The 13,244-nt window shown below is 42.8% G+C and overlaps 1 protein-coding gene across 8 annotated transcripts in view; it reads right to left on the bottom strand.

The window, feature by feature from the left end:
* Window positions 1-11: 11 nt before the first annotated feature.
* Window positions 12-13,244, bottom strand: part of LOC118402168 (cyclin-Y-like) — a 48,331-nt gene continuing 35,098 nt past the window's right edge. For 4 of the 8 annotated variants that reach the window (XM_052477035.1, XM_035800161.2, XM_035800159.2 and 1 more), the window contains exons 2-11: window positions 10,526-10,600; window positions 9,774-9,794; window positions 9,261-9,295; window positions 8,695-8,789; window positions 8,551-8,586; window positions 8,384-8,441; window positions 8,127-8,246; window positions 5,621-5,787; window positions 2,013-2,175; window positions 12-1,711 (exon numbers count right to left, since the gene is read on the bottom strand). In XM_052477035.1, coding sequence (XP_052332995.1) covers window positions 1,595-1,711; window positions 2,013-2,175; window positions 5,621-5,787; window positions 8,127-8,246; window positions 8,384-8,441; window positions 8,551-8,586; window positions 8,695-8,789; window positions 9,261-9,295; window positions 9,774-9,794; window positions 10,526-10,592 — 879 coding nt within the window. In that variant the 5' untranslated portion in view covers window positions 10,593-10,600 and the 3' untranslated portion in view covers window positions 12-1,594. Of the gene's footprint in view, window positions 1,712-2,012; window positions 2,176-5,620; window positions 5,788-8,126; window positions 8,247-8,383; window positions 8,442-8,550; window positions 8,587-8,694; window positions 9,358-9,773; window positions 9,795-10,525; window positions 10,601-13,244 lie in introns of those variants that run through there. The other 4 variants (XM_035800163.2, XM_035800160.2, XM_035800164.2 and 1 more) reach the window with 3 other exon arrangements.

The following is a 13,244-nucleotide window of genomic DNA, read 5'->3' on the forward strand; positions in this document are numbered from 1 at the left end:
TAACACTAATGTGTTATCCTCTGAGATTTATTTGTAGCCTGTTTAAAATGTACAAAAAAAAACACAAAATAAGGGAACAAGGGAATTTTCTTTTAGTATAAACATGGATCAACACCTCAATATAAATATTTAACAATTAAGTTAATGATCTCATCATCACTTTAATACTTGTTTACACACTGTAGAAAGTTGATTAGCAAAATAATTAAATTCTAGTGCTCCAGTTGTCAGGGGTCTTCTTGACAAATGATAAAACACAAATAAAAGTTGATCATCAGGAATTTAACAATAATATTTTAATCAAAAATAATTGCTTAAAAGACTAAATGAATCTGTATAAAGTTTGAAGGAGCCATGTTATATATAAGTTGGCTCAGGGTTCAGGTTTTTGTTCTTAAAAAAAACATTGTAGCTTAAAACATCCAGAGTTCTGAGACAAAAAACACAAGTCATGCTCTACAGTGTATCAAGTATGATAACCCATTTCTATCCTTTCATTGGTTGCTTTCTTGTCAACATAACCTACTTTGAATCCTGTGGATGACACATTCACAGTAGCTGAAAATCACTCACATATCTCCAAAAGCTTTCAATTCGGATTTTAGCTGCAGATTTGAATACAACATTCTAGGTATTGGGAGGCACAGTAACTGTACACTAGTGGAAAGGTTTTAATTATAGCCAACTTGTTTGAACATTTACAAAATAATTGTGTTCGTTAAGAACTAAATGATTCTGGAATGTGTATGTAGATCAAGTAGAAACGCCTGCACAGCTAGAAGGCTATTTTATCTGATCAAGTATTGTACCTGGGTTTGGTTGGCTGTAGCACTTAGTAGCAAAAACAACTATGAATACAAAATAAATAAAAATCTGTTCACCAAAAGCCACAGAACCGTCTTTAAAGGCAACCATCTGTCCTGTCATGCCAGGTTGGATAGTCCAGACCCATGGTCGTATTCATTAGTGGACACTGTAGCAAAGCGTTTTGCAACGGCATTGAAAACACACGTTTCTTATTGGACAATTTCAGGTCGTCCCTCCTCGTTTCAGTCCCTTTTCGTTTGGCATGATCCAGGGTAAGAGGTCAAATGACATTGACATTTTGTTTTCTGACCACTTCTATCTTGGTTTGCTGCTTCAATGCATAAAGCTCATGTTGCCGCGGTGATCATCTGGCTACTTCTGTCAACAGGAAGCTATGATGTCATGAGCTCTCCAAACAGTCAAATCTTCATGTTATATCACAAAGAAGCTTTCTTTTTCTTAACAGTTAGTGAAGTACCAGTCCTGTGAGTTCTTCCTTCTGTGTTACAGGAGCAGCGGCACTGCAAAGGCATCTATCTGTGATGAGGACAAAGTCTGTCTAAGTTAGGGGAGCAGAATTCCGATAACTTTCCTCAAATTCTCAGGTTTTCCAGAAATCCAGATCGGAGGATTCTAGATGTCCTGCTGATTCCGGGAATCTTCCAAGCAGGATTTCTAGAAAATCTGAGATTTTTTGGAAAGTTACTAGAATTTTGCTCGGTAAAAGACTGGTTGTCCCCATGCTGGCCAGAGGCCCTGTCTCAGGTCTGGTCTATGTTCCTGGTTGTTAGGAGAGGATGGCAGGGACCCATCGCACTCCGACCAGGTTGTCCACGCTCGCAGAGCGCTTCTTGCCAGCTCTCCTGGCATCTTTGTACTTGTCGTCACACAACCTCGAGATCGCCTGCAGGAACAAACAAAAAACATGAATCGCTAAACAAACTCAGATGTATGGCTTGAACTGAATTGTTATTGACCATCTGGCATGGACTACATCGTCAGCTCCAAGTGTTAAACCATTGCAATTAAGTGGACCAGCTGCCATCAATTCATCTATCAAATGCATTTCTTAAGCCATTTCCTCAGAACAGCAGTTGTCAGAAAGTGCTCTACTATAAAATCCCTTTGTGACAGCTGCTGATGTAAAAAGGGCTTTAGAAATAAATGTGATCATTGATAAACAGTGAAATTGAGTGGTGGCTCACCTCTAGTCGCTGGGCTTTGTCCTGGCTCAGGGGCTCCAGAGGGAAGCTCAGGTTGTTGGTCTCTGACAGTGAGCGCAGGTCAAAGTAGTACTTGGCATAAACACTAGACGGAACGTTGATGTTGAACTGAAGAAGCTCCAGAAACTGACGCTCCAGCTCGTTCCTGTTCAGAAAAAAAAGTGAGAAAATATGTTTATTTTCACAACAATTGATGGCAATGTTACGTAGACAGCTCACTGTCCTAGAGATCAAAACCAATATATTAGGGGCATGTATCCAAAACGTTGGTGTGAAAACATGAATGTACAGTACCGGTCAAAAGTTTTAGAACAACTACTCATTGTATTATGTGTTAACCAAAAAAAAGTGATGACAACTTTGCACACTCTTGGCATTCTCTCAACCAGCTTCTTCTGGAATGCTTTTCCAACAGTCTAGAAGGCGTTCCCACAAATGCTGAGCACTTGTTGCCTGTTTTTCCTTCACTCTGCAGTCCAACTCATCCCAAACTATCTCAATTTGGTTGTGGTCGGGGGATTGTGGAGGCCAGGTCATCTGATGCAGCACTCCATCACTCTCCTTGGTCAAATAGCTCTTACACAGCCTGGAGATTTGTTGGGGCATTGTCTTGTTGAAAAGCAAATGATAGTCCCACTAAGCACAAACCAGATGGGATGGTGTATCACTGCAGAATGCTGTGATAGCCATGCTGGTTAAGTGTGCATTGAATTCAAAATAAAATGACAGAGTGTCACCAGCAAAAGCACCCCCACTCCATAACACATCCTCCTCCATGCTTTACGGTGGGAAATACACATGCAGAGATCATCCGTTCACCCACACCGCATCTCACAAAGACACAGCGGTTAGAACCAAAGGACACATTTCCACCGGTATAATGTCCATCACTCGTGTTTCTTGGCCCAAGCAAGAAACTCTTCTTCTTATTGGTGTCCTTCAGTAGTGATTTCTTTGCAGCAATTCCACAATGAAGGTCTGATTCACACAGCCTCCTCTGAACAGTCGATGCGACTTTTACTTTAACTCTAATGAAGCATTTCTTTGGGCTGCAATTTCTGAGACTGATAACACGAATTAACTTATCTTCTGCAGCAGAGGTAATTCTGGATATTCCTTTCCTGTGGCGGTCCTCGTGAGAGCCAGTTTCATCATAGCGCTTGATGATTTTTGCAACTCCACTTGAAGAAACTTTCAAAATGTTCCTTATTGACTGACCTTCATATCTTAAAGTAACGGACTGTCATTTCTCTTTGGTTATTTGAGCCGTTCTTGCAATAATATAGACTTTGTCTTTTACCAAATATGGCCATCTTCTGTATACCACCCACCCCTACCTTGTACCAATTCATTAAGGAGGAAATAAATGTCACATGAACTTTTAAGAAGCCACACCTGTTAATTTAAATGCATTCCAGGGAACTACCTCATGAAGCTGGTTGAGAGAAAGCCGAAGAGTGTGCAAAGCTGTCAAGGCAAAAGGCTGTCTACATTGAAGAATATCAACTATATTTTGATTTAACACTACGTTGGTTACTACAGTCTTAGCCAAATGTTTTGAGAATGAGACAGTCTGCTGCCTCAGTTTGTTTGATGGCAATTTGCATATACTCCAGAATGTTATGAAGAGTGATGAGATGAACTGCAATTAATTGCAAAGTCCCTATTTGCCATGCAAATTAACTGAATCCCCCAAAATAATTTCCACTGCATTTCAGCCCTGCCACAAAAGGACCAGCTGACATCATGTCAGTGATTCTCTCGTTAACACAGGTGTGAGTGTTGACGAGGACAAGGCTGGAGAGCACTGTCATGCTGATTGAGTTCGAATAACAGACTGGAAGCTTCAAAAGGGTGGTGCTTGGAATCATTGTTCTTCCTCTGTCAACCATGGTTACCTGCAAGGAAACACGTGCCGTCATCATTGCTTTGCACAAAAGGGCTTCACAGGCAAGGATATTGCTGCCAGTAAGATTGCACCTAAATCAACCATTTATCGGATCATCAAGAACTTCAAGGAGAGCGGTTCAATTGTTGTGAAGAAGGCTTCAGGGCGCCCAAGAAAGTCCAGCAAGCGCCAGGACCATCTCCTAAAGTTGATTCAGCTGCGGGATCGGGGCACCACCAGGACAGAGCTTGCTCAGGAATGGCAGCTGGCAGGTGTGAGTGCATCTGCACGCACAGTGAGGCGAAGACTTTTGGAGGAAGGCCTGGTGTCAAGGGCAGCAAAGAAGCCACTTCTCTACAGGAAAAGCATCAGGGGGACAGACTGATATTCTGCTAAATGTACAGGGATTGGACTGCTGAGGACGGGGGTAAAGTCATTTTCTCTGATGAATCCCCTTTCCGATTGTTTGGGGCATCCGGGAAAAAGCTTGTCCGGAGAAGACAAGGTGAGAGCTACCATCAGTCCTGTGTCATGCCAACAGTAAAGCATCCTGAGACAATTCATGTGTGGGGTTGCTTCTCAGCCAAGGGAGTGGGCTCACTCACAATTTTGCCTAAGAACATAGCCATGAATAAAGAATGGTACCAACACATCCTCTGAGAGCAACTTCTCCCAACCATCCAGGAACAGTTTGGTGACGAACAATGCCTTTTTCCAGCATGATGGAGCACCTTGCCATAAGGCAAAAGTGATAAGTGGCTCGGGGAACAAAACATAGATATTTTGGGTCCATGGCAAGGAAACTCCCCAGACATTAATCCCATTGAGAATTTGTAGTCAATCCTCAAGAGGCAGGTGGACAAACAAAACCCCACAAATTCTGACAAACTCCAAGCATTGATTATCCAAGAATGGGCTGCCATCAGTGTGGCCCAGAAGTTAATTGACAGCATGCCAGGGCGGATTGCAGAGGTCTTGAATAAGAAGGGTCAACACTGCAAAAATTGACTCTGCATCAACTTCATGTAATTGTCAATAAAAGCCTTTGACACTTATGAAATGCTTGTAATTATACTTCAGTATTCCATAGTAACATCTGACAAAAATATCTAAAGACACTGAAGCAGCAAACTTTGTGGAAATTAGTATTTGTGTCATTCTCAAAACTTTTGGCCACGACTGTACATGATTCCATGCGTTATTTCATAGTTTTGATAGTCTTCACTATTATTCTACAATGTAGAAAATAGTAAAAACAAAAGAAAAACCCTTGAATGAGTAGGTGTTCTAAAAACTTTTGACCACAACTGTTACATGATTCCATGTGTTATTTCATAAAAACCCTTGAAAGAGTAGGTGTTTAAAACTTTTGACTGTCAGTGTATATGCTTTTGATTTCAAAATGTGGTCCAATGTCAGCCATAAATCAGTAAAGCTTTAAGTTTGAGTATTTACTCAGAAAAAGTGTGTACTTTAAAATGCAAGCAGCAAAACAGGTCAGCTACAATTAGCCGGCAGAAGAGAAGAGTCCCTTTTGAAAATAACATCCTGAAAATAAAATGTATCATGTTCCCATTCCAGTCATGGACATACACTCTAGACATGTGACAAACATGTGAGACACTGAAGTATAAAATCACACACACAAATGTCTGAGGATCTGACAGTAGTCCATGTTCCATATATTGATTGATTAACTCACATGTCCTCCACGGTGATGTCTTTGAGGATCTGGCAGTAGTCTACGTTCCACACAGCCTGATCGTCCCAGACTTTAGATGCCAGCAGAATGGCTCCCAGCAACATACGCTTCCAGTTCCCTGGGCCAATGTCTATGTCTGCATACGTCAGCAGCCTCTCAACGTACACCTAAAAAACACAATGGGAAAATGAATACTAAAGTCATGAGGTAATTGAGGCCACTACCGTTGTGATATTGGTTGTATCCCAAATGGCACCCTATTCCCTAAATAGTATGTTCATCTCCTGATAACGCACACACAGAGCCATGTTCAAAACCTGACCCGTATCTCAAGCTTGAATCATACAGTGACCTCCCCTCAACCCTACTGATCCTCACCCGAGGCACACAACACACCCCCATCCCTACTCCCTCTCTCACAGCTTCCTTCAGCCCCCAGGGCGCTCTCAGGAGACAAGCCAAGGATGTGTGTAAATTGAAGACAAGGCCACAACATTGGTGCATCGAAATGTCACGTGGTGTGTGGAAAATGCATTTCTCTGATCCTAATATTAGCCCTTCTCTGCTCTGGCAGCAGACCGACTGTATATTCCACAGGCAGTAGAGTAGTTTCTCTGGTCTGGCAGCAGACCGACTGTATATTCCACAGGCAGTAGAGTAGTTTCTCTGGTCTGGCAGCAGACCGACTGTGTATTCCACAGGCAGTAGAGTAGTTTCTCTGCTCTGGCAGCAGACCGACTGTGTATTCCACAGGCAGTAGAGTAGTTTCTCTGCTCTGGCAGCAGACCGACTGTGTATTCCACAGGCAGTAGAGTAGTTTCTCTGCTCTGGCAGCAGACCGACTGTGTATTCCACAGGCAGTAGAGTAGTTTCTCTGCTCTGGCAGCAGACCGACTGTATATTCCACAGGCAGTAGAGTAGTTTCTCTGCTCTGGTTACAGACCGACTGTGTATTCCACAGGCAGTAGAGTAGTTTCTCTGCTCTGGCTACAGACCGACTGTGTATTCCACAGGCAGTAGAGTAGTTTCTCTGCTCTGGCAGCAGACCGACTGTGTATTCCACAGGCAGTAGAGTAGTTTCTCTGGTCTGGCTACAGACCGACTGTGTATTCCACAGTCAGTAGAGTAGTTTCTCTGGTCTGGCTACAGACCTACTGTGTATTCCACAGGAAGTAGAGTATTAGCCGCAGGCCTTATACCGTACATCGATGACTCAGTGGCTTACTGGCTTTGGCCACTGGCCACTGGCGGTTGGCCTAGTTTTCCTCCACTGCTGCTCTTGACAGTCTCTGAATCTGTCTGCCAGCAGCCTACAGACACAGGTTAGTTAGGAGGCTTAATCTGGCAACCTATTCCCTATATTGACCTATTGGCCCTGGTAAAAAGTAGTGCACTAAATAGGGTGCATTTTGGGATGCACACACAGGCTAGTTAGGCAGCTCACATGGTGATCAGCCTGAGACTGGAACACTCCAAGCCTGTGTCTGACTGGGGATAGACATACTGAGACAGTGACCAACAGGACACCAGATGATCAAACATGGCGCTAAAGGGGATAAAATAACTTGGTGGAGAGGACTTCTGTCTGCCCAGTCTGAGAAGGTATCTGATGAGCAGTGGTGTAAAGTACTTAAGTAAAAAAATACTTTAAAGTACTACTAAAGTACTTAAGTCGTTTTATTTATTTTTTTTTGGGGGGTCTGTACATTACTTTTCACTCTATACATTTTCCCTGACAATCAAAAGTACTCATTACATTTTAAATGCTTTGCAGGACAGGAAAATAGTCAAATTCATGCACTTATCAAGAGGACACGTGGTCACCCCTAATGCCTCTGGTCTGGCAGACTCACTAAACAAACGCATCTTTTGTAAATAATGTTTGAGTGCTGGTGTGCCCCTGGCCATCTGAAAATAAAGAAAACAATAAAATTGTGCCATATGCTTTGCTAAATAATTTGAATTTGACATGTTTTATACTTATTTTTTTCTCCAATTTTATGGTATCCAGTTGGTAGTTACGGTCTCGTCTCACCGCTGCAACTCCTGTAAGGACTCGGGAGAGGCGCATGTCGAGAACCGTGCGTCCTCTGAAACACAACCCATCCAAGTTTGCTTCTTGACACAATGTCCACTTAACCCGGAAGCCAGCCGCACCAATGTGTCTGAGGAAACACCGTACACCTGGCGACCGTTTCAGCGTGCAGTGTCACTGAGCCGTGTAAGGTGAGAGATCAGCCTTTCACCATCACTATGTCACTGAGCCGCCACAGGAGTCACTAGTGCGCAATGGGACAAGGACATCCCTGTCGGCCAAACCCTCCCCTAACCCGGACGACGCTGGGCCAATTGTGCACCGCCCCACGGGTCTCCCGGTCACGGCCAGCTGCAACAGAGCCTGGACTCGAACCCAGAATCTCTAATGGCACTGCGATTAGTGCACTATATCGGTTATAGGGTGCCATTTGGGACACAAACAAGGGAGTCAACCATCCCCCTCCTTTACCAGTGTAACAATGGCACATTCTGCAGTGAGCTGAGCAGCGCTGAACAGCGTCCGGACGAAGCGGTAGATCTGCTTCTGCTCTGGGTTGTGTTTGTCATAGTCAGACGGCACTTCGGATTTCTGTGGGAGTAGAAGAACGTGAAGGCTTTATGAACAGAGTATAAATACAGAGTATAAAAACTACATTTTATAGAGTCGTACACGCATAAACACAGTGGGTCAATATGAACACCTGCACGGATTGCGTCGGCTATTACCGAGAGAGGGTGAAGCTTCTCGTCAAAAATGTCTTGCTGCATTCCTCCATCTGTGTACCTGAAACAGGCCATTCAGGAAAGGTAAAATGTTTTACTGAACTGTTACACTAGCTAGACAAACTCTCCATTCAAGGCATTGCTTGCTCAAAGTGATAGGGTATTCTTACCTGTTCTTTATATGGTAATATATTGCAAGGGATACACTGTAGAGAAGGAAAAACAGGTCGTGGTTGAGGCATTTGTCATAACAAGGACTTTCTGTACTGTCCCATAGGTCAACTCCTGAAAATGTAACTGGGACATATACTCACCATTTGATGGTGAATTTAAGGTTGGGCTGACTAACAGTGTTGTCATCTAGGAAGATGGTGGAACAGGAGCTGTGTTTTTGTCTCCTTGATCCATGCTACGATAATGAAATAGAATTACAAATACACATATGGCTACAAATATAAAAGCGGACTGTTAGAGGGCATATTGATACATGAAGTAAGGTTTCTACAGTAGGCTACTTCGTCAAACGGAGCACGCGATGGACATGCATGACAAATGAAGACATGAAATGCAATAATGTATCGGCTAGCTAAGGACTGTTAATCTTTTGCAATAATGCAGAGATTCCTTCACTCCTAACACGTTACCATGAATGATGCAAGCCGGCGCGAACTGTATTAATTAAACAGGATGTCACACGAGTTGCAACTGAATGGATCCATGGAGGACATAATGTTGTGCATTACCTTTGACTCGTCAATGTGTGTTAACTTGTAAAACAACACAAGGCATTATCATTAACATTATGAATCAGCTACAAAGACTAACTTTCCAACATCGTGTAATAACAGATGCCTATATTTAATAAGCATTTAACACTCACATGATTGATGAAGAGGCTCTTTCTTTTTTCACGCACTTAACAGAGATAAAAAGAGAAAGAGCGAGAAAGGCTTTGATCCTTGGTTATCAGCATTGCCCTAGAAATTACGCAAGGCAATAGAAAAAAAAAAAAGCATCATGGTAGATTTGCCAGCATGATCGGCAAGACATGCTGCACTGAAACAGCAAGGCTTCTTGGGGATCCTACCTGGAATATTTGCGACAAACTGGTACAGAGAGAAGCATTTCAAAGTGTGCACAAAGAGGACAACGCGGTTATTATCACATTATCAGAGCTGGTTAAATCATAAAGGCAAGTCCTAACTTCCACATACACATTAATGTCAAGTTACATTTTGACCTAACTATTAAAGTAAAGCATTCACTTAAGTGGAAGCTAGGATTCACCCCTAATGCTGGTTAGACACTGAGAACATGATAGACAGACTCCACTCTGCAGCTAGGGGGAAGCAGAAGCTCTCCGTGACAGGTAGTAGCCTAAGCTTATACTCACCATTCTTGCTAGGCAACTCCACTGAAAGAGAACCAAAATCCATCTACTTCATTTACCTGTCCAACTCAACAACACACAACTATCATTGGCTCTCACTTTAACACATGGGTATGTATCAAATGTCATCTTTTCTTTGATGCAGCTTCTGGACAATGGTGTATCTTAACCTGCTCTGCTGCCAGTACTGTCTTGTTACAGTATAACACAACTAAGCATGTCATATCAGTCATAAGCAGGCGTTGTTCCTAGAAAAATGCTCATATTTATCAGAGAAAAAAAACACACAGTAATAGTGTGATAGTATGAGGATCCAGAGGCTGCTGGTACTGAAACTGCTGGTAGTGAAACACCCCAGGGCAAGGCATACATTACCACAGAGATCAAAGCTGACTGTGTTCAATGGAAGCTGTGTGATCTGGGATTGTAATAGCATATTTTGTAATGTATTGTGTTAGAGGTTATGCTGTACTGCAGTTTGTATCAAGCGTCTCAGAGTAGGTGTGCTGATCTAGGATCAGGTCCCCCGTCCATGTAATTTTATTCATTATGATCAAAAAGGCAAAACAGATCCCTACACCGAGAAGCTTTATGAATACGGGGCCAGGAGTTTTCACTAATAAACCTGGGTTTATTTCTTGATCAGAAAAACAATTGGTCTTCCCGAAAGGCCTTAGGTAAAGTCCATGTTAAAATGCACCTGTTGAGTGATTCCAAAGAGTCTGAGATTCATTGATTTATTGAGACCAACTCACCATCCGGCTGAGATTTACTGAGGAATATAGTGCTGGCACGAGGATGGTCAGAGGGGTTGTACTCCATGTTCAACTCTGTGAAAATAAAATCACTGTCAGTTACTGGGATGTCATTGTAAGCAATATCAACTATGGTATAAGTCCCAAATGGCACCCAATTCCCTTCATAGTGCACTGCACTTCAGGATCCTGGTCAAAAGGAGTGCAATAAATACATTCATCAAAATGTATTTGTAAACAACAGGTGAAGACTAACAATTAAATGCTTCTTATGGGTAATTTTCCAAAACTACACAGTTAAAATAAAAAGTGACATGAGGAGAAACTACACAGTGAATAACAAATAACAAGCGAGCTAGCTAGCTCGCTTTTTATTACATTTTTTTAAAGACCAGCACTGTAGGTGCGTGAGACAACTTTACCAGCATCATAGCATACGTATCGATGAATCGTTGTGACATATGAAATACGTGCGAGTGTAATCAATGTGTAATAACTAGGTAAAAAATTAAGGAACGTGTTAAATTATGTGACGTGCAATCATATTCAGGTCCTGATTGGTCAACGAGCTTATTTGACGTGTAGCTTTTTTTGACACGCAAAAGACCCAAACGGCTATCCATAGATATCCTAGTTGAGAATGAAACGCCTGAACAAATGAACAATGAAACAGCACAGGAAGTAAGTGAAAGAAATAGGTTTTGATTATGATAAAGGGGACATACGTAAATGGCAACAAAATAACTTTTTGGTCAGTGTGGTGTGTGTGTGTGTAACCTTTATTTAACTAGGCAAGTCATTTATGCCGTCACCTATCCCGGCTAAACCCGGACGACGATGGGCCAAATTGTACGTCGCCCTATGGGTCTTCCAATCACGGCCGGATGTAATACAGCCTGGATTCGAACCAGGGGCTGTAGTGACACCTCTTGCACTGAGATGCAGTGCCTTAGACCAATGCATCAATGTGTATATGTTAACTATGTAACTGTACTAGAATGCTTAAAAGGCAGCAAAAATTTTAAATAATCGGTATTGCTTTCTTTGTCAAGGAAATTATCATAATCGGCCCAAAATGTTATTTCTGTGCATCAATAGTTACAACCTTATTCTAAAACATGTCGATCTACACACAATACCCCATAATGACAAAGCAAAAAAAACAGGTTTAGACATTTTTGAAATGTTGATAAAAACTTAACATATTTACATAAATAAGTATTTTGACCCTTCCTTTGCTATGAGACACAAAATTGAGCTCAGGTGCATCCTGTTTCCATGGATCATCCTTGAGATGTTTCTACAACTTGGAGTCCACCTGTGGTCAATTAAATTGGACATGATTTGGAAAAGGCACACACTTGTCTATATAAGGTCCAGACACCACAGTTGACCGTGCATGTCAGAGCAAAAACAAAGCCATGAGGTCAAAGGAATTGCCCGTAGAGCTCAGAGACAGGATTGTGTTGAGCATCGAAGGTCCCTAAGAACACAGTGACCTCCATCATTCTTAAATGGAAGTAGTTTGGACCCACCAAGACTCTCCCTAGAGCTGGCTGCCCGGCCAAACTGAGCAATCAGGGGAGAAGGGCCTTGGTTAGGGAGGTGACCAAAAACCTAATGGTCACTGACAGATCACAAGAGTTCCTCTGTGGAGATGGGAGAATCTTCCAGAAGGACAACCATCTCTGTAACACTCCACCAATTAGGCCTTTATGATAGTGGCCAGACAAAGGCACAACAGACCGCTTGGAGTTTGCCAAAAGGCCCCTAAAGGACTCTGACCATGAGAAACAAGATTCTCCAGTCTGATGGAACCAAGATGGATCTCTTTGGCCTGAATGCCAAGTGTCACGTCTGGAGAAAACCAGGCACCACTCATCACCTGACCAATACCATCCCTACGGTGAAGCATGGTGGTGGCAGCATCAGGTTGTGGGGATGTTGTTCAGTGGTAGGGACTGGGAGACTAGTCAGGATGAAGGGAAAGATGAACAGAGCAAAGTACAGAGAGATCCTTGATGAAAACCTGCTCCAGAGCACTGAGGACCTAAGACTGGAGCAAAGGTTCACATTCCAACAGGACAACGACCCTAAGCACACAGCCAAGACAACACAGGAGTGAAGGGGTCTGAATACCTTCCGAATGCACTGTAATACGCAGCTGCTACAGATCAGTCTATGTAGAGCAGTAGCAGCATGTGGTGAGTGTGAAAGTATGTGTGTGGCATTAGTATGCATGTGTAATGTGCAAGGGTGTGTGTGTGTGTGTGTGTGTGTGTGTGTGTGTCAGTATTTGTGATTGTGTGCAGAGTCGGTGCAAGAAAGTTAGTAAAAAAAAAAAGAAGGTCAACGCAGGTAGTCTGGATAGCCATTTTATTAACTATTTTGCAGCCTTGTTTAGCAGTCGGGTCGGGTCGGGTGCCTTGCAGTTGCCGTACAAAGCGGTGAGGCAGCCGCTGTATAAAAAAAATGATAGTCAACACGCTCTCTGTGTAATGTTTTGAGAATCTGAGGGCCCATGTCAAATCTTTTCAGCCTCCTGAGAGTGATGAGACATTGTTGTGCCTTAATCACAACTGTGGGGGTGTGTGTGAAACATGTTCATTCCTTAGTGATGTGGACACCGAGGAACTTGAAGCTCTCGACCCGCTCCACTAAAGTCCCATCGATGTGAATAAGGGTGTGCTCGCCCTTTCGTTTACTGTCGTCCACAATC

The sequence above is a fragment of the Oncorhynchus keta genome, chromosome 23 (genome assembly GCF_023373465.1).
Source record: "Oncorhynchus keta strain PuntledgeMale-10-30-2019 chromosome 23, Oket_V2, whole genome shotgun sequence".
Classification (NCBI taxonomy): domain Eukaryota; kingdom Metazoa; phylum Chordata; class Actinopteri; order Salmoniformes; family Salmonidae; genus Oncorhynchus; species Oncorhynchus keta.